The 26,003-nt window shown below is 40.1% G+C and overlaps 1 protein-coding gene across 1 annotated transcript in view; it reads right to left on the bottom strand.

The window, feature by feature from the left end:
• LOC150090420 (kinesin-like protein KIF11-B) overlaps window positions 1-26,003 on the bottom strand; it is a 336,901-nt gene that overhangs the window by 254,574 nt on the left and 56,324 nt on the right. Inside the window, exon 5 of the mRNA XM_090390308.1 lies at window positions 15,767-15,949. Coding sequence (XP_090246434.1) covers window positions 15,767-15,949 — 183 coding nt within the window. The remainder of the gene's footprint in view (window positions 1-15,766; window positions 15,950-26,003) is intronic.

Here is a 26,003-nt window from a genome sequence, read left to right as displayed (position 1 = left end):
AAAATTTGTTTTCCCAACGTGCTGGCAATTATTGTAACCCATCCACTTGAACTTCATATAAACAATCCGAAAAACGAAGTTAATGTTTACATTTAATTTTTAATAGCAGATGGCAATGTTTGTTTTTTTTTTTTTCAGTGTAGAAATCAGACTAACTTATACTCTGTGCTAGAGTAAAGCAATTTACACATGCAATCATGATCCACAAAGTGTTTGTTTTCTAATGACAAATTTCAGAAATTAATACCTTTCTGATGAAGAAATTGAGGGGGAAAAAAAACAACTTTTGGAAACTACCTTCTAAAAGATGACAGTTTCCAACTTTCCATAAGGTGTGAGTGGGTTTCAGTCTCACTAAATGAGCTAAAAGGCATTTTTTTGGCTCATCTTCTAAAATAAGCATCGAATTATACAAGCAACAGGGTCTTTCAGGTAAAGGAATAAACTAATATCAAGAAATACCGACCGGAAGAACTCGCAGAGAAAGCAGTTTTCAAGATTGAATTTAGCAGGAAGAGATTTCTGCAGATATTCTGTACATTTGCATCTCTACCTACCCACCCACCAACACAAAAGGACAAACAAGAATTAAAAATAGGGGCTCTAAATTAAAAAATATTGTTGATTATCTGGATGATAAAATTTCATTATTTTCTTCCATGAAGAAATATTGCAGAGCTTTTAAAATGTTTTGCCATGCTCATTTATATACAGTGGGGCCTCAACTTCCAATGACATCGACATCTTATATTATCAGGAAATGATTTAACTGCCATACGATTTTTTATTTTAAGGACCAATGATATTTGCAGGAACAGATGGCCTTCCAATATAGCTGAAATGATGCATTGGTGGAAATTTTCAGATGCATGCTGTGCGGAACATCATTGGTATGATTATTCTCAACCAATTAGCGTCTATATTATTGTTCAACACAAACGTTTCCACGCATTACAGTACTTTGAACAGTTTCTTTATCTTGTGTTTGATGTATGCACTTGTCCAGTGTGTAAGCAGAGTGCATTTTTGTTATTATACAAAACCAGCCCTTCTGGAAGAAAATGCCCAGAAGAACGTACCTCACTGGACCTGGATAGAAGCCTATGGAAGATAGGCTCACTCTTCCGTTGGGTGCCAATGCTTCTGGAGATTTTAAGCTGAAGCCTTTGCTGGCATATCACTAACATCCCCAGAGTATTTAAACAGCAAAATGTGAACAAAAGCATACTGGGAGTGTTTTGGTGCAGTAATAAGGCGGCCTCTGTTACAAGATACTGTATGTCTTTAATGAATGGGCACTTGAAGTTTTCTATCCTTCAGAAAAATAAGCTTCCTGTGAAGGCACTGCTCCTGCACCAGGCCATGATCCCAACCTTATTCTCTTGAGGCACAATTTTACTTTGTTCAAGTAAAATTTTTGCCACCCAACAACACTCCTCTTATTCAACCAATGGACCAGCGAGCGATTACAAACTTCAAGAAAATGTTTGCAAGTTGCTTTACAGCGACCTCTGCTGAAAATGCTGTCACCCGCAAAGATTTTTGGAGGTCGAAGTTCAACATCCTAGACTGTGTGAGGCTAATCGTAAGTTCTCAGAATGATGAATGATGCTTCCACCAGATATTTAAATTCGGCCTGGAAAAACATCTGGCCTTTAATCATCCATAACTTTGATTTGAAGATGGTGCTTTGACAAATGATATTGTCACTCTTGGTAAATCAATAGGGGAGGTTGATGAAGAGGATTTGGAGGACTTTGACACTCATGTGCATGAGCTAACGAGAGAGGAGCTACAAGAGTTAGAGAAATTTACGAAGGGTGACACTGGAGAAGAGGACACCCAAAAGTGCCAGCTGAAGATTTGAAGACTCATTTTTTGTTGGGAGCATTTAAGAGAAGTGGTGAAAAAACATCCCAACATTGAAAACACTGAACTCATGAGGTGCAAAATGGAAGACTAAGTCATTCCTTACTTCAGGAGGCTAAAAAAAAGTCGTAAAATACAGTCCAGTTTGGACAGTTTCTTTGCCAATAGCAGCAAAACACAAAAGACACTGTCTGATCTAATTCCTTCACCGTTGATTTCATCAGCTCTGCACTTCAAGTCTAAGTTAAATGCTATTTTATTGTTTGGTTTTTATTTTAAGATGTTTTAACTATTTATTAAATAATCTTTATAATTCATTTTTGTAAAAATCAAGTATCGTATGTAAGAAATACTTATTTTATGTGTTGTTGGGGTTGCCTGTCAAAGGTTTGGAACAAATTGCAGGAAATCAATGTACTACTGGGTTTTGTGGAACAAATTACCATCGGATGTTGGGGCCCCACTGTGTTAGCTCATGTAAATCTCAAAAATAAGTAATTTTTGAACATTATCCAACAATTAGTATTTCTTTCATTGTTAGAGATAGAAGCAAAGAGAAGACAGTGTAAATAATGCTGGAATTCAAAAGGTTCAATTTCCACAAAAAAATTAACACTATAATACATTTTCAGTTTGATAACTACATGTATTACAGATTTTGTTTGGGATAAAAACCATTTTCTTCTGATTTTGCATGTGGATTTGACAATAAGTAATATAACATTGTCAATGTCACTAAGCTCTGACAGGACAGTTTTAGTGCAGAGATAAAAAAAAAAAAAAAAAACAACAACAACCTGACCATGTACACTGAGGAGACAGAAATCATGGGATGCCTACCTAGTAACAGGTAGGCCCACCTTTTGCCCAGATAAGGGCAGTCACACAGCAAGGCATTGAGTTCCATTAGTTCACAAAAGTGTTCCACAGGTATTTCCATCTATGCTTGCTGCACCGCTGTCCATAATTCCATCACATTCTTGGGAGGAGGATCCAAAGCTCGAAGGGACCTTTCCACAGCATCCCAAAGATGTTCCACAGGGTTCATTGTTCAGTGAATGGGAAGGCCATACCATGGTGGTAAAATCTGTGGAATGCTCTTCGAACCATGTTCTAGTCACCACGGCTCTGTGGGTAGGCACACTGTCCTGCTGGAAGAGTCCATTGCCCGGTGGGTGTACAATGACCACGAAGCGAAGCAGATGTCTGCAAAGATAGCCACATAACCTGTGCCATTCAGAGATGCATCTAGACATACCAGAAATCCCAATGTGTGCCACCTGAACACGTTCCAGACCATTACCAACCGTCCACCTGCCTGAACAGTTCCTTGTTGACATGAGTGCATAGCTTTGTACAGTTTCTGCCAGATACGCACTCTCCTGTCCACTCAAAATAACAGGACTTGTTGGACCAGAACACCAGTCTCCAATTGTCGAAGGTCCGATGTTCTTTTGCCCAGTTGAGGTGTAGGGTCCTGTGTCGTGGTGTTAGCAATGGGACTCTGGTGGGTTGGCGGCTCCCATAACTTATTGCGGCTAATGATTGCCTGATGGTCTTGGTGGAGACATTTCAGTGCCTCCCTCGTTGAAGTCTACAGTGATTTGCACCACTGTTGCTCTCCGGTTGGCTGAAACAATACAAGACAGATGTCAACAATCACATTCATCCACTACCTTTCCTCCACCTACAGTGCTGTCCATGATGAGATGTTATTCTGGAAATGGTGTATTCCCGATACACTGTTGACACTGTCGAACAGGGATAGTGCAATTTCTGTACCACCACCGTGATAGTGTTGTTCTTATTTGTTACTTTTGGTTTTTTTTAGGAGCATTAGCAACTAAGGCCATATTGCTTCGGGGATATATGGTGGTCATTCCCTGACCTTTCCGCATCCTCCGTATTTGGTGGTCACGGGCTCGAACCCCGGTCTAATCAAGAAGTGTGTGCTATGCACTGCTGCTCCTGCCCACCTTGCTCTAGAGGCGCCCGTGTGTGATAGAGTGACCCAGGCACCCATTATCATTCCTCTTTCAAAGTTTAACTGATGATTATTAGAAAATAAGCCTCATGCATCTGGTTGCATATCATCCAAGTTTCTTGCGATTACCGACTAACTGGTTAAATAAATAAATGATATATACACGAGATAAAAGCATTAAAATGCAATAAAATAAGTGTTAAAATATAATAGAATAAAATGTTAAAATACATAGAAGCTCTCAGGGCAAAATGCCTCTTCATCAGCTAGTCAGTGAATGATGTACTTCAGTATATATTGATGGTTATAATATCAAAAGTCAGTTGGACATGATCATGTATCACGAGTCTGGTGTCAGTAGAACAGAATTACGTTCATATGATAACCGCCAGCACTCATCGCACTGCAATACAGTAAACCCCCGCTATTCACGGGGGTTACGTTCCTGAGAAATGCCGCGAATACTGAAAACGCGAATACTGAGTTATGGCTCCCATAGTAATAAAAGGGTTCCGTTCCAAAGTATAAAATATATAAGAAAAACTAGTGAAAAATTTTGTCTATGTATGTATTATATGTACCTTCATAATATGACTGTGTACATAGACAATACATAGTGAAATGCAAGCATATGGCATCGAAATGAAAATAAGAAACAATTTAATATTAAGTGTAATATTTATTAGAAATTTCAAACAAATCTTTAAAACCAGCGTCTTTGCTAGCTAAAAAACTTCTCGCCAGTGCTATCACCAGTTTTGCTAAAGTGTTGATAAAGGAGTTTTGCCTTTTCACGAATGATGAGTGAATTTAACGGAATTTTATTTTGAGTTCGGTCTTCTATCCACAGATTTAAAGCCTTTTCCATTTTTTCTAATTTAACATCGAGTTACAGAGCAAATTTTTGAAGCAATTAGCGCGTTTTCACGGACACTATGGCGGATTTTTTCTTCCGATTTTTTGATTGATCGTACCGTTGACTCATTGATTTTATAATGTTTTGCCACCGAGGAGACACTTTCACCATTAGAAATTTTGTCTAATAACTCAGTTTTATTCGCTAATGTCATCACCTTTTATCTTTTCACATTTCCCTTGTTATTCGTAGCCATATTTTTGTACAGGTTAAAAAGAACTTGTTCTTTTTAAACTAATTTATCATTACAAAAAAATTCATTATATTGAATAAATTTATCACTTTTGTAATGATAAATTTATTCAATTTATAAGCATATAAATTAAAAGCAAACGACGAAACCTTCCATGACAAGCGCATAACACATACTGCACAAGGATTAGCGAGAAACATCCACACTCGCGATTTTGTCACCCCTCTCCCCCCACCAGCTGAGTGCTGTTTTGACCGGGAAAGATAATTTTAGCCACACCCATGTTTTTTTTATGGCGGAAAATGTTCACGGCACTTTAAAATTCACATTTTTTCTGGTTTCATTTTATATTAAATCAGCGACCGCAAAACCAGATACCGCGAATAGCGGGGGGTCTGCTGTACAGTACATTCTGTAATAGGGTGCTAGTGCACTCCCATCATGTGATTTGTAGTACTATTATTGGTAGCTATGTGCAGTGCTTCAAGCACTGATGATAATCACGTAAATAGTCGAAGATTTCAACATCCCATTGGAGGTCAAGATTGTGTTGCTCAACCCAACAATGCTCGCTGACTGCGGAGTGTTCAAAATTAGCAGTTCGCAGAGCCACCTCATGCTCAGAAACCCAGTCTTTCAATCTTCTACCAGACTCACCTACATAAGGGTTGACTTTGAAAGTGTCTGCAATTCTGCCCAGACACGATAGGAGGGAGTATATGATGAGAGCCTTGTCGATCAATTCGGCCCTGGAGGGATTGTGCAAGGCTCAAGGGGTAGAATTTTTTTCAGCCTGGACTGTACTTGTTAACAGGAGAGATTGCTTCTACAGGGATGGGATACACTTAAATAGAAAGGGTGCAAGAATTTTTGCTGATGCTATCGAGGCAGTGTTAGGTGGGTCGGAAAACTGCTAGTTGGGGGGGATACAAGGACTAATAGATTAACAGTAGCCACTGGCAGAGGTGGAAGTGATTCTTGCACTGCTTCTATTGAAATGAGCAGAAACCTGAAAAACAAGATGCAGGATATTTCAGAGACTGCTGGGAGTCATTGCGGTACAAGTAAACACATGGGTTGTGTTAGGGTAGCTAAGAATAGAAACAGGTGCATGTATACCTGCGTGTACACAAATGCTAGAAGTTTGGTAAATAAATTTGATGAATTTGAGGTATTGCTCAAAACATCAAAGGCAGATATTATTGGGATATCAGAGACGTGGTGTCACACAGATATAAGTAAAGCGGAACTGGAATTTGGGGAATACAATGTGTATAGAAAGGATAGACAGGCCAGGAGGGGAGGAGGGGTTATGCTATTAGTTAAAAAACACATAAAATCCAAGGAAGTGAAGCCAGTCGACATTGATGGACAGGGCAGTGTCGAGTCAGTTTGGTGTGACATAAGTATAGGGAAATCAAAATTGAGAGTAGGAGTGTGCTATAGGCCTAATGATTCTGATGAGTATAATAAGATATTGTACAGGGAAATAGAGTGGGCCAGTAAATCAGAGTCTTATAATGGGGGATTTTAATTTCCCAGATATTGACTGGAATTTGTGGGTTGGTCACTTGCACACTAGCAAGGCTTTTGTGGATTTATTGGATGATTGTTTTCTACATCAGCATGTTTGTGAGGCAACAAGAGGGAGCAATGCTCTTGATCTGATTATCAGTAGTGATTCTTCATGCGTTAAGAATCTGCAGATAAATGAACCACTAGGTGGCAGTGATCACAGTGTGTTGAAGTGGGATTTACTCAAGGAGGTAACTACCATCAGGGGTAAAGGGAAGGGTTTTTGTTTTCGTAAAGGCGACTATGATGGTCTGAGACAGTATTTAAATTCTATACAGTGGGACCAACTGATGATGTTACCAACAGCAAACTCAAAATGGGAAGCATTCAAGGAACTAATCTTGGAGGCTACCAGGCTTTACATACCAACTAAGAAATATTGTTCAAGGTTTAGGCCTAAATGGTTGTCAGATGAACTAATGAGACATGTGGCAGAGAAGAAAAATGCATGGGATACATACAAATTAATGGGTGACATGGAAGCCTATGATAGATATAAGTTGGTCTGTAACCAAGTCACAAAGGAGGTTAGGCAGGCAAAGGCAGACTACGAAAAATCCTTGGCAAAGGATGCAAAGAAAAACAGAAAAGAGTTCTTTACATATTTAAACTCAAGAAGGAAAGGGATGAATCAGATTGGTCCACTGGATATTGATGGTTCAACAGTTGAGGATCCTGCTCAGGTGGCTAACAATCTAAACGAGTATTTTGCATCTACATTCACGCATGAGGAGTTATTCAGGAAGGAGAATGATGTAGGTAAAGTAAACATTGGCAGTGAGCTGGATGATTTTGTAATAACTGAGAGGAGAGTGGAGGAGAGACTGTTGAGGATAAACATAAAAAAGGCACCTGGGGTGGATGGGATCTATCCAGTTATATTAAAGGAGGCAGCAAAGGAAGTAAGTAAACCCCTAGCCATAATTATGAGAGCTTCTTTGGACTCAGGGGAGGTACCCATAGACTGGAGATGTGCAAATGTAACCCCAGTTCACAAAGGAGGATCAAAGGCTGACACAAGTAATTATAGACCTGTTAGTTTAACTTCTGTTCCAGGTAAATTAATGGAGGCACTGGTTAAAGAAGCACTGCAGGATCATCTAGACAAGAATTCAGTTATAGCTCAGACGCAGCATGGTTTTATTAAGGGCAGGTCTTGCCTGACCAATCTGATTGGATACTATGATGTAGTCACAAAAGAACTGGATGCAGGGAATAACTTTGATATTATATATTTGGATCTTAGAAAGGCTTTTGATACTGTTGCACATGGAAGACTGCTGCACAAATTGGAGCAGTGTGGCATTGGAGGCAAATTGCTGCTATGGATAAGGGGATGGTTGAGTGGCAGAAGACAGAGAGTGGTAATCAATGGACACTGCTCAACGTGGACTAATGTTATTAGTGGAGTTCCTCAAGGTTCAGTGTTGGGTCCGTTGTTGTTTTCGGTGTTTATGAATGATATTGATGATGGGATATCAAGTTTAATGTCCAAGTTTGCAGATGATACAAAGGTTGGCAGAGTTGTTAAGGACACTACTGACGCTATGCTGCTGCAACAGGATCTGGAAAGGTTGAACAGATGGGCTGAGAGGTGGCAAATGAAGTTTAACATTGACAAATGTAAAGTACTACATATGGGAAACAGTAACCCCAGAGCAACATATCAACTCTGCGGTACTGCACTAACAGTGGTGGAGAATGAAAAGGACCTGGGGGTAATTGTGCAGGCAGATATGAAGTTCTCTGAGCAGTGCAGACGAGCTGCAAGAATAGCTCATGGTGTCTTGTCAATGATATACAGGAATTTTTCTAGCAGGGATAAGGAGGTGATTATTCCCTTGTATAAGGCAATGGTTAGGCCATATCTTGAGTACTGTATACAGGTCTGGAGGCCTCATTTCAAGAAGGATGTAGAGCTGCTGGAACGGGTACAGAGAGGGGCAACAAGATTAGTGAATGGAACAAAGGGTTGCTCTTACGAAGAAAGGCTTAAGTTTTGCAAATTACAGAGTCTGGAGACTAGGCACCGGCGAGGTGATCTGATAGAGGTGTATAAGGCTTTGAATGGTTTGAGCATGCTCAATGCCAATGGGATTCTTCATCTTGCTCAGAATAATCACCTCAGAGGGCATAAATTCAAATTGAGGAAGGATGGATGTCGGATAGATGTGCGGAAATTTGCCTTTGGCCAGCGGGTGGTTGGTTGGTGGAACCGACTTCCATCACTTGTTGTTGAAGTTGATAGCCTAAACAAATTTAAAGCTCAACTGGACAGGTATTTCGAACGAACGGAGGGGTGAAATGGGAGTGTTGTGTTTTTTTTTTTTTTTTGGCTGATGCTGAATAAGCTTGCTTTCTTGCATCATATGCCTCTACTAATGCTAATAACACCCCCCCAAAATCTGGACATGTAATGCAGTATGCAGAACCACTACGTAGGAAAGGAGAAACAGGTGTTTTCACTTTAGAAATAGACTAATTTCCTCCCCGGAAGTTGCACACGTCGTACACGGAGACAAAATCCTAACAAGATTTCCGATACACCTGTATAATAGGGGATGAAGGTAGCAGAGAAATTCATTGATGCGAGGAGGGTTAGACTGCATAACAAATTCGTGAGGTTGAAGCTCACATCTATCTATAACATAAGGTGGATAGCTGCAACTTGAAAGCTCTGCCCTAATTTTAGAAATCTCCAATTGCCTGTCACCAATCTACTTAGAATGCGTCCAAGCACGGGAAAATAAAGTGCAAGCAGTGCTACGCAAATGACCGGGTGCATGCACACACCCACAATTGGTGAATTGGCCTGTGCACATTGGCTCCTAAAAACGGACGTTCCTAAACGTGAATCCACGGGTTGGACTAACACATCCAAAAAAAGGAAGAGTATTATCAACCTCTAGTTCAATCATAAATTGAATGACAGGCGAGAGGGAATTGAGATATTGCAGCAGTCGAGATTCTGGTCCACGAGGGACAGTTGTGAAGATATTGGCAACATAACCACACCAGAGAATGATAGGAATATGTAAGTTCAAGAAAATCTGACTTTCAAGCTCATCATTGGTGATATTGGCCACAACAGGACTAACAGGGGCACCCATAGCTGTGCCCTGTATTTGGCAAAACAGTCATTGAACATGATCACCCCCCCCCTCTGTTTAACAGATTGAGAGTGGTACAAATAACATCTGTAGAGATAGAAATTGTAGATAATACAAATATTATCCGTAGAAAATATAGGAGGAGGGACTCTTAAGAATTAAGGTTTGGTCCCTCCTATATTTTCTACAGTGGTTCATGTTTTTTGTTCCCAAGCCATGCATGAGACTGAAGCATATTATGTACATCAGCAGAATAAATTTAATGCTTTATTATGAGAAGCATATACTGCTAGGAACACACATACGAGAGATAACTCAGTTTGTTTTGAACACAAGTAGCAAACAATTACCTAAGGAGCAAAATGATCTCTTGACCCTCAGCATGAAGTTTGCGGTCCTTCCTTGTAAACCTCCCATTACACATTTCGCTATGTGTGTGTGTGGAAGCATCTCTTGATAAGCTACCTGAAGAGACTGCTAACTTAATTCGCATTAAAACAGCTATTTTGCAACATATCCGTCTGAGGTTATCACTAATAACCTCAGACGATGTCAATGGGAAGCTTTTTCTTCTTTGTGCAAAGACTGCACTATTGTAATCTTGCCTGCAGATAAGGGGCAGTGCACTGTTGTCCTGGACAAGTCGAAGTATATTCATTAAGCCCTCTCTATTACAGGATTAGGAGGTTTATGAAACTGTGTAAGAATCCCCTGTGGAAGCATTGGAGAAGCTGGAATCTAAAGTTAACTTGTGCATTCTTAGTTTTTAGATTACCAAGAACATCCACTGGAAGCTTCATGCGACAGGTTATTGAGTCCCGCAGTTTTGTGGACTTCCAAAGATCCATAAAACTGATATTCCTTTACGACCCATTGTTTCTTGTTGTCATACACTACATATGAACTTTCTAAACATGTTGCCAAATTGCTTACACTGTTTCCAGTAGTATACATTTTCTGAGTATTATTAAGGAATTTACTATTTCTGAGAGAGAGAGAGAGAGAGAGAGAGAGAGAGAGAGAGAGAGAGAGAGAGAGAGAGAGGCTATGGTCTCCTTTGATGTGGTTTCTCTGTTCACTTCTGTTCCTGTACAATAGGCTATTGCCTATGCAAGACATCTTATGAGCAGGGATACCACATTGAGAGAGTAAAGTAAAGTGTAAAGTGTACTGATGTCTAACGGCACCAGGGGTTTCCCCCATCTCCGTGTTGCTTTCATTGTAGGTGTACCAGTTCACTGGGAAGGCCAGAGATTTAAAAGTGTATGGATTTTGTATAAGTGTAATGTTATGTATCGTTGTTCATCTGGCCATTTAGCCGCTGGACCCCTACTGAGGCCCAACGTTGCCCACACTTGGCCCCGTGGAGGCAGACCAGGTACACAGTAGTATGGAGCTTTACTCTGGCAGGTCCTGCCACCTAGTTTCCTGAGATTTCAGTGGCTAGGACCTATGTAAAAAAAAAAAAAAAAAAATTGTAAGGCAACACGCGGCGATTTTCAGGGTAAGACGCTAAGAGATTATTAGAGGCCAAAAGGGCATGCGTGACTTGATTTGAACAATTAAAATTTTGGTAATGTGGGGCATACGCTATGATATTTAGAGTGGGGAGGAGACTGAAGGCTGGGGGGAAAAGTCAGAAATATGGGGTCAATAGGGAAGACGGCCCCAGAGAAGGTCAGTGGGGCATGCCCATGCCCCACCAGGAGGAAAAGAGGGGTGGGCGAGGGGGAGAGAAAAACAGCAGAGCCGTCCCCTCTCTCCCCCACCCAGGAATTGGAGTAAAAGCCCTGTGCAAGTGAGCACAGATGTAGGATCGCCTTGTGGCGTCGGCAGCAAAGCTGCGTGTAGTCCCAGTAGTTGAAGTGTCCAAGCCGTGAAAGTTCGTCATTCCTGGGACAGTCCCGACCTGTCTAGTAGTTGTATTGTATATCCATTTTTGTGCGGGCGATGCATGAGCGGGTATCCTCACACTCTTCATTCATATTTCGGCGTCTCTATCAGATAGATTGTTGTGCTAAGAGTCTGCGAGGTCCCTCCTTATTGAAGTTTCTTATATTCAGAAGTTGTGTTTTGCGCTGGAGGGGTAAGCAGCTCTTGTACACGTTTCTCCTTATTATTGTGGTTCCCTGTGAACAGCAATTCGTGTTTTGCGCCGGGTGAACAACTCCTGCGCGAATTTGGCTAGTGCCTTGTACTCTTCGCATGAATCTAGTAGGTGCGACTCGAGATGTCTTGGGAAGTATGTGGTTGCTGTCATAAGTCTGCAGCGTAGGTCTTCATAGTTGGTACATTCATACATTATGTGTGTCCAGGTTTCTGGCTCCCCACAAGAGCAACGTGGGGGTCCTCTAGGATTCTGAAAGATGCTAATTTTGCGTTGAACGCTCCATGGCCTGTCAGCAAATAGGTTGTGAAGAGACCGGGTTGAAACCAGGGTGGGGGCTTGGGGTACACCCTGTCTATGGTGGGCAGAAATTTCTTTGTAATTTCGCCTTTGGTTGTGGCAGTCCATCGATCCTGCCATACCTGCTGTAAGTGCCTTTGTAGTCTGATTTTTTCTTCTTTCTGATTCGCAGCTGTGTTTACTGTAAAGCCAAGGAAGGTGCAGAGTTGTCCTTTTGCAATGCTGTGAGTGATGCCGCAGCGAATAGCCTCTAAGTCCAGAGGAAGGGCCCCCGTTAATACCTGTAGGGCGGGAGTGCTGGTGGTACAACAGGCACGGGTGATTGTTAGCAGTACTGTCCGTTGAGTGGCGTCCAGTGTCCGTCGATTTACGGCGGTTACGGCTTTTTGAAACCAGGCTGGAGAGGCGTAGGTTATTGCTGGTAGGAAGGTTGTCTTATAATACAGTGACAGGGTGCGTTTGTTGAGCCCCCAATCTCGTCTTGTGATTCTGGCCACAAGTGCAGAGTATTTCTTAATCTTTGCTCTGATGTATGTCAGATGGTGCTGGAATGACAGTTTAGAGTCAAGTATAAGGCCGAGGTGTTTTAGTTGGTCCACTAGTTTGATAGTCTTATTTTCCACTTTGATTTGTGGTGGCCTGCGTAGGTCTAGTGTTCCTTTGAGCAAAATCAAAAACATGTTTTTGTCGGTGATATCTTCAGTAGATGAGTCTGTGTCCACTCCTGAAGTATCCTCAGGGCCTGGTTCGCCTTGTACTCAGGTTGGGCCCTGCTGTCTGCAGCGACCGTCAAGATTAAGTCATCCGCGAAGGGCTGGGAGTGTACTTCGCCCAGGTCCATGGCGAGGAACTCTTCAAGAATCATGTTCCATAGGAGCGGGCCAAGAACAGAGCCCTGGGGGCAGCCCATGTGAACAGGTCGATCTAGTTTTCCATAAGGTGCGATGATGCTTATTATCCTCTGTGAAAGATATGATTTGATAGTCTTGTAGAGGTTTTCTGGGAGACAGAACCTTGCTCTCTACAGATGATATTTGTACCGCTCTCAATCTGTCTTTAATGGGGAGTGTGATCATGTTCAATGACTGTTTCGCCAAATACAGGGCAGAGCTATGGGTGCCCCTGTTAGTCCTATCGTGGTCAATATCGCCATGGAGGAACTTGAGTCAGATTTTCTTGAACTTGACTATTCCTATCTTCCCAATTTCCCCCGGGAATCGGAATCTTGACTGCTGTAATATCTCAATTCCCTGTCACCCATCATTCAGTTTACGTTTGAACTAGAGGTTGATAATACTCTTCCTTTTTTGGATGTGTTAGTCCAACACGTGGATTTGCATTTAGTAACTTCCATTTTTAAGAAGCCAATGTACACAGGCCAATTTACAAATTGTAGTAGTAGTAGTAGTGACATGTGATCCAAGAAAGCAAATGTATGAGCTTATGCAGCATCAGCCAACAAAAAAAAAAAAAAAAAACACAACACACACACACACCATTCCCTCCAAATGCCTGTCCAGTTCCTCCTTAAATTTATTCAACCTATCAACTTCCACAACGACAGATGGAAGTTTGTTCCAGCAATTAACCACCCGCTGGCTGAAGGAAAATTTCCGCACATCTATTCTACATCTGTCTTTTCTTAATTTGAATTTATGCCCCCTTAGGTTCGTAATCTGAACAAGTGGAAGGATCCCATCAGAATTCAGCGTGCTCAACCCATTCAAGGGTTGTGGGTCTGCGCACACCCCTGGTCATTTGTACAGCACTGTTTGAACTTTATTTTCCCGTGCTTGGATGCACTCTAGTTCAACTGGTGACAGGCAGTTGGAGATTTCTAAAATTAGGGCAGAGCTTTCAAATTGCGGCTATCCACCTCATGTTCTAGATAGATGCGAGCCTCAATCTCATGAATTTGTTATGCGATGAGTGCTGGCGGTCATCATGTGTACGTAATTCTGTTGTACCTACACCAGACTTGTGATACATGATTATGCCCAGCTGACTTATGCTATTGTAACCATCAATATACACTGAAGTTCACCATTCACAGACAAGCTGATGAAGAGGCACTTCGCCCTGAAAGCTTCTGTGTATTTTAATGCTTTTATTTATTTAAAATAAATTTATTTTAACCAGTTAGTTGGTCGTCGCAATAAACTTGGATGATTTAACTGACAATATTTATCCATACTGACATCGAATTACCATCTATGTGAATACAATGCATCTATATACCTGCCAAGTGGTGAGTTCAGCCACTAGTGAGAGGGGTGACAGCATCGCAGTGCCCAGGAAGGAGGTCTTCCATGAATTCTGTCCTTTCAGTGTATGGACACTTGAATCTGAACTTATATGGATATTTCACACCCATTTAAATCAACGAAGAATGTACTTTGAATCAGCAAATGATGCATGAAAGCAACCTTATACATCATCAGCAAAAAAAAAACCCTCCCATTTCACCTATTCAATCCCTCCAATAGTTTGTATAATTTATCCTTGAATTTATTTAAGTTATCCATTTCCATAATAACAGATGGAAGCTTGTTTCAACAATCAACTATCCACTGGTCAAAGGCAAACAACTTCCACACATCTATCCTTTAACTGTCTTTGCTCAGTTTGAACGTGCCCCTCCTTGAGTATGCAGCCCAAGGAAGAGGAAGAATTCCATATGCAGTGAGATATTGCAATTTGAATTCCATTCAAAGCCTTAAACACTGAATCACATCACCTCACAGTTGCCTAGTCTCCAGATGATGATACAATTTGCAGAAGTGAAGTCTTTCTTGGTAAGAGCACCCCCTTTGTTTCTTTCACCAATCTCACTGTCTTTCCCCATAGTCATTGGAGCAGTTCCACATCCTGCCTAAAATGAGGTCCCCAGACCAGTATGCAGTACTCAAAGATATGGCCTAACCACTGCCTTATACAAGGGGATAAAAAGAAGTCTATGCATCCTTTGCCAAAGATTTCTCTTAATCTTCCTTTGCTTGCATGACCTGCTTTGTGACTTAATTATAGATTGGTTTATATCTACTATAGGCTTCTGTCACCCAATAATTATTATGCATCCCATGCACTTTTCTTCTCTGGTATGAGTTTCACCAGTTTATCTGACATCCATTTAAATGGGTTTGAAGAGTATTTCTTAGTATGAAAAGTCAAGTAGCTGCTATGATTAATTTCTTGACCACTTTCTATTTAGAATTTGCTGATGGTAACATGAATTGGTCCCACTGTATAGAATTTAAAAATTGTCTGAGACTACTGTAGTTAAAAAAAAAAAAAAAAAAAAAGTACTACCATGTATGGATACTTGAATCTAAATTTGTGTGGATATTTCAAACATATTTAAATTAAAAATAAGAAAGATGCTCTCTGGTCCCTTGAACTTTGAATTAACCAGTTTTACTGTAGAAACCTAGACCTCAAGTAGCAGTTTTCCCTGAAACCTTAAGACATCCCTCATTGATATTGGCAATAACCCTTAATATAACTGGATAAATCTATCTCTCATTACTTCTGATTCAACTTATTCCATTTTTTTTACAAAATGGATTCTTCTACCTATTCAGCAGGCCACACTGATGTTTTTTCAAAATGACCCTCTCATGCAACAGGAAAATAAATTGTAACTTAAATTAATTTAATTTACAGTTTGCTATAATTTATTTTATATAATTATTACTATCTATGGGCACTTTACCTTATGAGCAGTATCTTCAAACAGACGCAATTTTGATATATCACCAGAAGTACTTAATAAATCAAAAAGCTCTTCATTATACAGTTCAAGGAAGGATACTCTGACAGAAAAGTCAAGATTTGTTTCTTTCAGTTCTTTGAAAAGCTGATGTAATGAGCGAGGAATAATACCAGCACCAGGGTCCTTTGTGGGGAGAGAAAAGAAAAGAAAATTTATTTTATATGAATTTTCCTAATTAATTGCAAAAATAAATATGCTTATCAAGGCAATTATAAAAAAACAGAACAATATCAAACCAAATTAGTATGCTGTACTAGTATGGGGCTTAACATGTTCTTTTTCTACAGTAGTCTATGAATTTTGCTTTCCAAAATGCAGTAATAAAACAAAAACACTTAGATATACATATCCACATACCCATTCACACCATTTAATGAAATAAGATCAGAGATCTAGTGACAATTTTCTCAATTACTTACATATTCCTTAAAAGAAAATCTTATTGTAAATAAAGTTGAACATATTTTATTTATCTTTAAAATGATGTGCCAGTCTATTCTACAAGCTAAAGAATAACACATAGTATACTCAATATCAGGAGCAGTTAACATATCTCAGTTGAGGCATCAATTGAAGGATTAAAAAAAAAAAAATCTCACACAACCGTTTGTTCTAAAAGGTTTGTCCAGTTCTTTCTTGAATTTATTTAAGTCATCAACTTCCACAACGACAGATGGAAGTTTGTTCCAGCAATCCACTACCCACTGGCTAAATGCAAATTTCCATCTACAACTGTCCTTCCTCAATTTTAATTTATGCCCCCTAAGGTTCATAACCTGAGCAAGAGGATGAATCCCATCAGCATTGAGCCTGCTCAACCCATTCAAGGTCTTATACACCTCAATCAGATCACCCTGCAGGTGCCCAGTCTCCAGATGGCAATTTGCAGAATTTAAGTCTTTCTTGGTAAGAGAATCTCTTTGTTCCCCTCACCAACGTTGCTATTCTCTGTACTTGTATTAGCAACTTTACATCCTTCATAATAAATGAGGCCTCCAGACCTGCATACAGTACTCAAGGCAAGGCTTGACCACTGCCATATACAAAGGAATAATCACCTCCTTCTCCCTACTAGCAAAATTCCTATATATCATTGACAAGACCACATGACCTGCTCTGTCAGCACTGCTCAGAAAACTTCATATCTGACTGCACAATTAGCATTAACAAGGGCACATGTTGCAAGAAAGCAAGCTAATATAGCATCAGCCAAAAAAAAAAAAAAAAAAAAAACCACACACGCCCTTCTCATTTTTATCCATCCACTCACTCCAAATGTTTGTATAGTTCTGCTTTGAATCTGTTTAAGCTATCAACTTCTACAACAGATGGATTTTTTTTTTGTTCCAGCAATCAACTACCTGCTGGGTAAAGGCAAACCTTCATACATCTATCCTACAACTGTCTTTCCTCAATTTGAATTTATGCCCTCTCAGGCAATTATTCTGAGCAAGAGGAAGAATCCTACCAGCATTGAGCATGTTCAAACCATTCAAGGCTTTATACATCTCAATCAGATCACCTCACAGGTGCCTAGTCTCCAGACACTCAGGAGACTAGGCACCTGCGAGGTGATTACCCCAAGGGGTTTTTCATTCTTTAACACCCTGAGTGTAGTAACACAAAAATTTCTCATAATCTGCTAATCTCCTTGGTGACTTGATTACAGACTAGCTAATATTACCATAGGCTTCTGTGTTGCCTGATAATTTATATGCATTCAACACATTTTTCTTCTCTGCCACGAGTCTCGCTACTTCATCTGATATCCATTTAGGCCTAAACTTTGAACAGTATTTCTTAGCTAGTATGAAAAGCCTAGTAGCTTCCAAGATTAATCCTTGAAATTTAGAATTTGCTGTTGGAAGCACACAATCAGTTAGTCCACTGTATAGAATTTAAAAACATTCTGAGACCACTGAAGTCACCTTTACAAAAGCAAAAACCCTTCCCTTTACGTGATGGTAGTTACATCCTTAAATAAATCCTGCATTAGTACACTGTGATCACTGCCATCTATTGGTTCCTTTATCTGCAAATACTTAATACGTACATGAATAATCACTGCTGATAATCAGATCAAGGGTATTAATTCCTCTGGTTGCCTCTCAAACATGCTGCTGTAGAAAACAATCATCCAATAAATTTACAAAAGTCTTGCTAGTGTGCAAGTGAACATCACACAAGTTCCAGTCAATATCTGGGAAGTTAAAATCTCCCATTATAAGACATTCTGATTTACTGTTCCACTATTTCTCTGTATAGTTGTTCACTGTACTTACTCATAACAATCATTAGGCCTATAACACACTCCTACTCTCATTTTAACTTTCCCAGTGATTATGTCACACCAAACTGACTCAACATTGCACTGTCCATCTACAGCAACTTGATGCACTTCATTAGATTTTATGGGTTTCTTAGCTAACACATTACCCCTCCTCCATTCTTATCCTGTCTATCCTTTCTGTACACAATGTGCTCCCCATATACCAATTCTACACTGCTTATATCTGTGTTACACCATGTCTCTGATATCCCAATAATACCTGCCTTTGATGGATGTCCTGACCAGAACTTCAAATTCATCAAATTTATTTACTATACTCGTAGCATTGGTGTACATGCAAGTATAAATGCCAGTTGTTCTCTTAGTTACCCTAACACATTGCATGTATTTACTTGTTCCACGATGACTGCCACAAGTTCCTGAAATCCTCACCCCCCCCCCTTCCTATCCAGGTTGCTGCTTGATCTAATAGAAGCAGTGTAAGAATCACTTTCACCTCTGTCTGGGACTACTGTTAATCTTTAATCTGTGAATCCCCACAAGCTAGCAGTTTTTCCGACCCATCTAACACTGCCTTGATAGCATCAGCATATATGCTTGCACCCTTTCTCTATTTAAGTGTATCCCATCCCTATAGAAGCAATCTCTCCTATTAACAAGTATAGACCATGCTGAAAAAAAAATTCTACCCAATGAGCCTTGCACAATCTCTCCACGGCTGAATCGATTGACAAGGTTCTCATCATATACTCCTTATCATGTCTAGGCAAAATTGCGGACTCCATATTTAATCCTAACTCGCAACTTTTTTTCAACATTGACCTGTACTTGATTAATAAATCTGCAATCTCCTACTCTTAATGTTATTAGTGCCAACATGTATAATAATATCACTCTCTGTGCCCTTAAAAGATATCTGCTCTACAACGTCATCAACTTTCGCCTCTAGCAGACATACTCTGGTCCTATTTCTCCTATCCTTTTTGCACAATATATTACCTGTCTTCCTGACAATAGAGCCAGCGACAATAACTAGCTCCTTCGGGACCAGCGCATTCTGCTTTGAAGATTGCTGCTGTATTGCCTGATGCACAAGAGTGAGCTCTGGCGTTGAGTTGGGCAGCCAAGAGCTTGATGGATCCCCCACTTTAATATCTTGCAGCCACTGTTTTCGTATAGAGTGGTAGAAAAATTCAAATTTTTAATTGTGGTAACTAAGTAGCTCTAACGTAAAATTATATAGCGTAATACACATTACTGCATTTAGAATTCTATTAGATTGTGTAGTACTGACAATTAATTAATTAAATTTATTAAACTTATTAATTTTAAATACCATTCCCCAGACTAGAGCAGCAAAGCAACAGGCACAAAGTGGCAGGAGTGCTGTGACTTGGGGGGGGGGGTGGACTGAGGGGGATATTCTCCAATGCATCACAGCCTAAAATAATGTGCAACTTGTGAAATGTTTGCCGAACTCTCTGGAACAGAACATGATCTAGCCAAGGAGAATGTATTTGTATTTGCTGGGTGCAGAGAGTGTCTAGAAATTAGGCATGAACTCAGCATTCTGATGGGCGTCTATGAGAGCTTAGGTAGGGTAGATGCCCTCAAAGAAATTAATGAGGGACCTGTCAAGCTTTCAGCTGCCCAACTCAATGCCAGAGCTCACTCTTGTTCATCAGGCAACACAGCAGCAATCTCCAAGGAAGAATGCACTGGTTCCACAGGAGTTATTGTTGGTGACTATTGTCAGGGAGACAAGTAATATATTGTGTAAAAAAGGATAGATGGAATAGGACTAGGGTATGTCTTCCAGGGGCAAAAGTTGAGGACGTTGGAGAGCAGATATCATCTTTTAAGGGCACAAAGGTTGATACTGTTGTATATATTGGTACCAATGACATTAAGAGTACGAAATCTGCAGATTTACTTAACAAGTAAAGGTCAATGATGAAAAAAAAAAATCGTGAGTTAGGGTTAAATTTGAAAGTGTGTGCAATTCTGTCCAGACACGATAGGAGGGAGTATATGATGAGAGCCCTGTCAATAAATTTGGCCCTGGAGGGAATGTGCAAGGCTCATGGGGTAGAATAATTTTCAGCATGGTCTGTGCTTGTTAACAGGAGAGGCTGCTTCTACAGGCATGAGATACACTTAAATAGAAAGGATGCAGGAGTATTTGCTGATGTTATCAAGGCAGCATTAGACGGGTTGGAAAACTGTTAGCTTGGCTGAGGGCAGATTCACATACTAAAATTTAAAAGTAGCTGCAGGCAGAGGTGAAGTTGATTCCTGCACTACTTCTATCAGAAGTAGCAGTGGCCTGGAGCAAAGGGTGCTGGGGAGTTTCAGGGACTGATAGAAGTCATCATGAAACAAATAAACGTGTGATTTGTTAGGGTAACTAAGAATAAGAATAGGCACATGTATCCTTGCATGCACACCAATGCTAGAAGTATGGTAAATGAATTTGAAGTGCTGGTCAAGACATCAAAAGGCAGATAGTGTTGGGATAATAAAGATGTGGTGTGTAACACAGATATTAGAAATGCAGAATTGGAATTTGGTGAGTACAATGTGTGCAGAAAGGATAGAATGGGCTGAGGGGTTACGCTGTTAATTAAGAAAAAACAAAAAATCAGAGGAAGTGCATCCAGCTGACATTGATGGACAGTGCAATGCTGAGTCAGTATGTTGTGACATCAACACCGGGAAAGCAAAAATAAGAGTAGGAGTGTGTTATAGCCCTAAGGACTCGAATGGGTACAACAAACAATCGTACAGAGAAATAGTGGGCTAGTAAATCAGAATGTCTTATAATGGGGGATTTTAACTTCCCAGATACTGACTGCAACTTGTGGGTTGGTTACTCGGACACTAGTAAGACTTGTGGATTTATTGGATGATTGTTTTCTGCAGCAGCATGTTCAAGAGGCAACCAGAGAGTTTAATATTCTTGATCTAGTTATCAGCAGTGATCATTTGTGCATTAATGAATTTGCAAATATAGGAACCACTAGTTGGCAGTGATCACAGTATACTGATATGGGATTTACTTAAAGATATAATTACCATCAGGGGTAAAGAAAATGAAAGGGTTTTTTTGCTTCCGTAAAAGTGACTACAATGGTCTCAGACAGTTTTTAAATTCTGTACAGTGGGACCAACTGATGACATTACCAACAGACTTTTCATACCTGTTAAGAAATATTGTTCAAGGTTTAGGCGTAAATGGTTGTCAAATGAACTAATGACACTTGTGGTAGAGCAGTAAAATGCATGGAATGCATATAAATTATCAGGCAACACAGAAGCCTATGGCACGTATAAGATATGTCTGTAATCAAGCCAGAGAGGAGATTAGGCAAGTGAAGGCAGATTAAGAGAAATTTTTGGCAAAGTATGCCAAGAAAAACAGCAAGGATTTCTTTACTTATATAAACTTTAAAAGGAAAGGGATGAATCAGATTGGTCCACTTGATATCGATAGTTCAACTGTTGATGATCTGAATGAGTATTTTGCATCTATACATGCATTCACACATGAGGGAAGAAAAGGAGGAAAATGCTGGAAGTTTATCAAACTGCAACAGGGTGCTTAATGATTTTGTAATAACTGAGAGCAAAGTGGAGGGGAAATTGTTGAAATTAAACATAAGAAAGTCACCTGGGGTGGATGAAATCTATCCAGTTATATTAAAAGAGTGGGCAAAGGAACTAAGCGAATCTTTAGCAAAAAAATTAGGAGAGGATCCTTCAACTCAGGGGAAGTCCCCACGGACTAGAGATGTGCAAATGTATCTCCAATTCACAAAAATTCGATCAGAGGGCGACACAAGTAATCACAGACAACTTAGTTAGTTTAAAGGCCTCCATAGCCGAGTGGTCAGAAGCCGGAGTGCAGTAGCACACGCTCTTTAAGTAGACCAGGGTTCAAGCCCCTGACTGATAAACACGGTCAATCTGCCAACCCGAACTGGACCAGCATGACAGATTATGGTCCATTTCCCTCACCATGAATTGTTGATAATGGCTGCAGAGGGTTGATAATGGCTGCAGTTTACTTTTTTAGTTTAACTTCTGTTTCTGGTAAAAATGCATTGCAGGATAATCTAGACAAGACTGCCGCAATAATTCAGACAGCATGGGTTTGTTAAGGGTAGGTCTTGTCTGGCAAATTTTATTCAATACTATGATGTGGTTACAAAGGAACTGGATGCAAAAAATAATTTTGATAGCATATACTTGGATTTCAGAAAAGCTTTTGACACTGTTGCACATGGAAGACTACTGTACAAATTGGAGCAGAATGGTATTAAGGGTAAGTTGCTACAATGGATAAAAGGGTGGTAATCAATGGACACTGCTCTTCGTGGATTAATGTGGTCCCACAGTTTTGTATATTTATCAATGATATTGATGAAGGTATATCAGGCTTAGTGTCGAAGTTTTCAGATGATACAAAGGTTGGCAGGGTTGTTAATGACAGTAATGGCAGTGTTGTTAATGACAGTAATGGCAGTGTGCTACTGCAACAGGATCTAGATAATTTGGGCAGATGGGCTAAGAAGTGGCAACTGAAGTTTAACCTTGACAAATGCAAAGTACTGCATATAGGTAGAAGTAACCCCAGAGAAATGTACCAACTGTGTGGTACTACAGTTAAGGTGGTAGAAAATGAAAGACCTGGGAGTAACTGTGCAGTCAGATATGAAGTTTTCTGAGCAACGCAGACAGGCTGCCAAGAGAGGTCATGGGGTTTTGTCAATGATATATAGGAATTTTGCTAGCAGGGAAATGGAGGTGATTGTCCCTCTGTATAAGGCAATGGTCAGGTCATGCCTTGAGTACTGCGCACAGGTCTGGAGGCCTCATTTTAGGAAGGATGTAGATTTGCTTGAGCGTGTACAGAGAAGGGCAACAAGATTGGCTAGGAGAATGAAGGGATCCTCTTACCAAGAGAGGCTTAAGTTCTGCAAATTGCAGTGTCTGGAGACTAGGCACCTGCACGGTGATCTGATTGAGGTGTATAAGGCCTTGAATGGGTTGAGCACGCTGAATTCTTCCACTTGTTCAGATTACAAACCTAAGGGGACATAAATTCAAATTAAGAAAAGACAGATGTGTGAAAATTTGCTTTTAGCCAGCGGATGGTTAATTGCTGGACCAAACTTCCATCTGTCGTTGTGGAAGTTGACAGGTTAAATAAATTTAAGGAGGAACTGGACAGGCATTTGGAGGGAATGGTGTGTGTTTTTTTTTTTTTTTTTTGTTTTTTTTGGCTGATGCTGCATAAACTCATATACTTGCTTTCTTGCATCACATGCCACTACTACTACAATCAGACTTTTTGCTAGCTGGCCAATCAAACAAAAGTATAATGCTAACCCCCCTCCAAATCTGTTCCCAAAATACCACCCTCTATTTACAGAAACTCTATATTGTAAAAAAGACCATTACCCTGAGAATCATCTGGCCACATAGGCTGGGGCAGGACAAATTGTGCAAAAGAATTCTTGCACAACCTACCAGAATTCCAAGTTTGTCAGCCAACTGGTGACAAGAGATGAAACCTGGGATTCATTACTACAATCCAAATACTAAGTAGTACATTGAATGGCATCGTGATCTCCTCTCCACAAGAAATTTTGAAGGGCACCACCAAATACCAAGGTGACTGCATGTTTTGTTTATTGTAAAGGTGTGATATTCATTGATTACCTTTAAAAGTAATCCATAAAGGGTGTTTGTTATGGGTGAATCACTTTTTTTTTTCTTTATTTATGTAAACCCCGAACACGAGAGGTATTAGAACCTATAGTACTTAGTACTGTGCTTGGGTTGGAGGTTGAGAAGATAGAAGATATTTGTTGACATTAGACTTGAACTTCTGTAGACTAATTTTCAACAAATACGTATGAAGGAAGGTTGTTCCAGAAAACAGCAGTTGAATGAATAAACGAGAAAGATGAAAAGTTTGTTCTGTAAGTGTTGGCTGGTGACTGCACGTGTTCGGACTGTTTTGAAAGAGAGAGAGAGAGAGCAGGTATTATAGAAACCAATTCAGAAGAACAGTGCCCATGGAAATATCTGTAGAAGAGGCATGTAGCAGAAACAGTACATCTATGAGACAGCGAGTGGAGAAACTCTGTTAGAGATGAATCATTAATTAGCCAAACTGTCCTCTTGTGAATGGAATCAAGAAGCCTGAGAGAGGTTTTGGGGTGGGGGGAGGCACTACCCCAGATGTGGGAACAATATTCCATGGTAGGGTGAATTTGCGATTTACAGAGTGAGCAGCTGTTTGGAAGAAAAGTAAAGGTGAGAGCGAAAGAGAAAACCAAGTTTTTTAGATGCAGAGGAAGCAATATTTGTAATGTGCTTGTGCCAAAAGAGATTAGAAGTCAGGGTAATCCCCAAAATAGATATCATTTTGCCTAGAAATCGGAGTGTCACCAAAGATAATCATAGGAGCAGAAGAATCCTTTTTGCGAGATAAGCCAAGACTGAGTTTTAGGATTAAAATCATCTAAGTTGTCTTTGCCCCACAGGAGAATTACCTGAAGATCGGTATTTAAGGAATTGGTAACAGATTTTCAAGAAATTGAAGCTGATTGAGCAGGGCAAGATTTCTTAAATGGAAAGTGGAATGCAATGTGCTATCATCAGCAAAACTATGGATAGGATCTCCAGTCAATGGAAGAATTTCATTAATATACAAGAGGAAAAGAGTGGGGGAAAGAACTGAACCTTGGGGGACACCAGCATTAGTGGAGAAGTTAGAAGACAGAAAGCCATCTACCATCACCCGCAGTGAGTGATCAGAGAGAAAGCTGGATAACCAATTACAAAAAAACAGTTGGCAAACGATAAGATGGAAGTTTGTTTAGAAGATCTTTATGCCAAACACAATCAAAAGCCTTTGAGATGTCAAGAGCAACTACATGTGTTTCACCAAACCTTTCCATTGAATTAGTCCCTAAAAGGGTAAGGTAAGCCAGAATATCACCAGTGGATCGACACTGACGGAATCCATACTGGCGATCGTTGATCAGACGGAAGGTTTCTAAGTAGTTTAAAATTTGGTGGTTAATTGACTTCTCCATTACTTTAGATAGAGTAGAAGTAATTGCAATGGGACTATAATTGTATGGGAGGGATTTGTCACCCTTTTTAGGAACTGGCTAGATATGAGCAAATTTCCAAGCAGAAGGAAAAACACCTTTGGAATAAGAAAGTGAAAAAAAGGCAGCAAAGAATAGGAGTAAGTTCAGGAGCACAGGTTTTGAGGCCAAGTAGAGAAATGCCATCAGGATCTTGAACTTTCTTAGCATCAAGAGTCGTCAAAATCCTTCTGACATCCTTTTGACGGAAGACCACAGGAGGCATTGAATGGAGCATGTTGGGAATTGTGGGAGGTGTTTTACCAAGATCATTAATACACGAGTTGGAAGAAAAATGGGATGCTAGCAGGTTAACTTTATCCTTTGCTGAAGTGACAACAGAACCATCTGGTTTGGACAGAGGTGGGAGCAGAGATGGGCAAAAGTTGCAGCCAATAGCTTTGGCAAGAGACCAGAATGCTCAGCTACCATTAGGGCAAGAAGCAAGTTTTCTACTCTTAACCTCTTCAAACTCTAGTTTGAACAGGTTAAGAGTAAAAAACTTGATTTGTACTTTATGAAAAATAATTTCATAATTCATCATCATCATCATCAGCCATTTTCAATCCACTGCAGGATGAAGGCCTCTCCAGCAACTTTCCAGTTCCTTCTGTTTTGAGCACTGGACATCCATTTACTACCCACAAACTCATGAATTTCATCTATCCATCTCCGCCTTTGTCTTCCAGGTTTTCTTCTAGCTCCTCTTGGATACCATTCT

The sequence above is a fragment of the Mastigoproctus giganteus genome, chromosome 2 (assembly GCF_048544385.1).
Source record: "Mastigoproctus giganteus isolate SK-2022 chromosome 2, ASM4854438v1, whole genome shotgun sequence".
In the NCBI taxonomy this organism is placed as follows: Eukaryota; Metazoa; Arthropoda; class Arachnida; order Uropygi; family Thelyphonidae; genus Mastigoproctus; species Mastigoproctus giganteus.
Note: the sequence above shows the minus strand (reverse complement) of the source record. Positions and strands in the feature narration are given on the sequence as shown.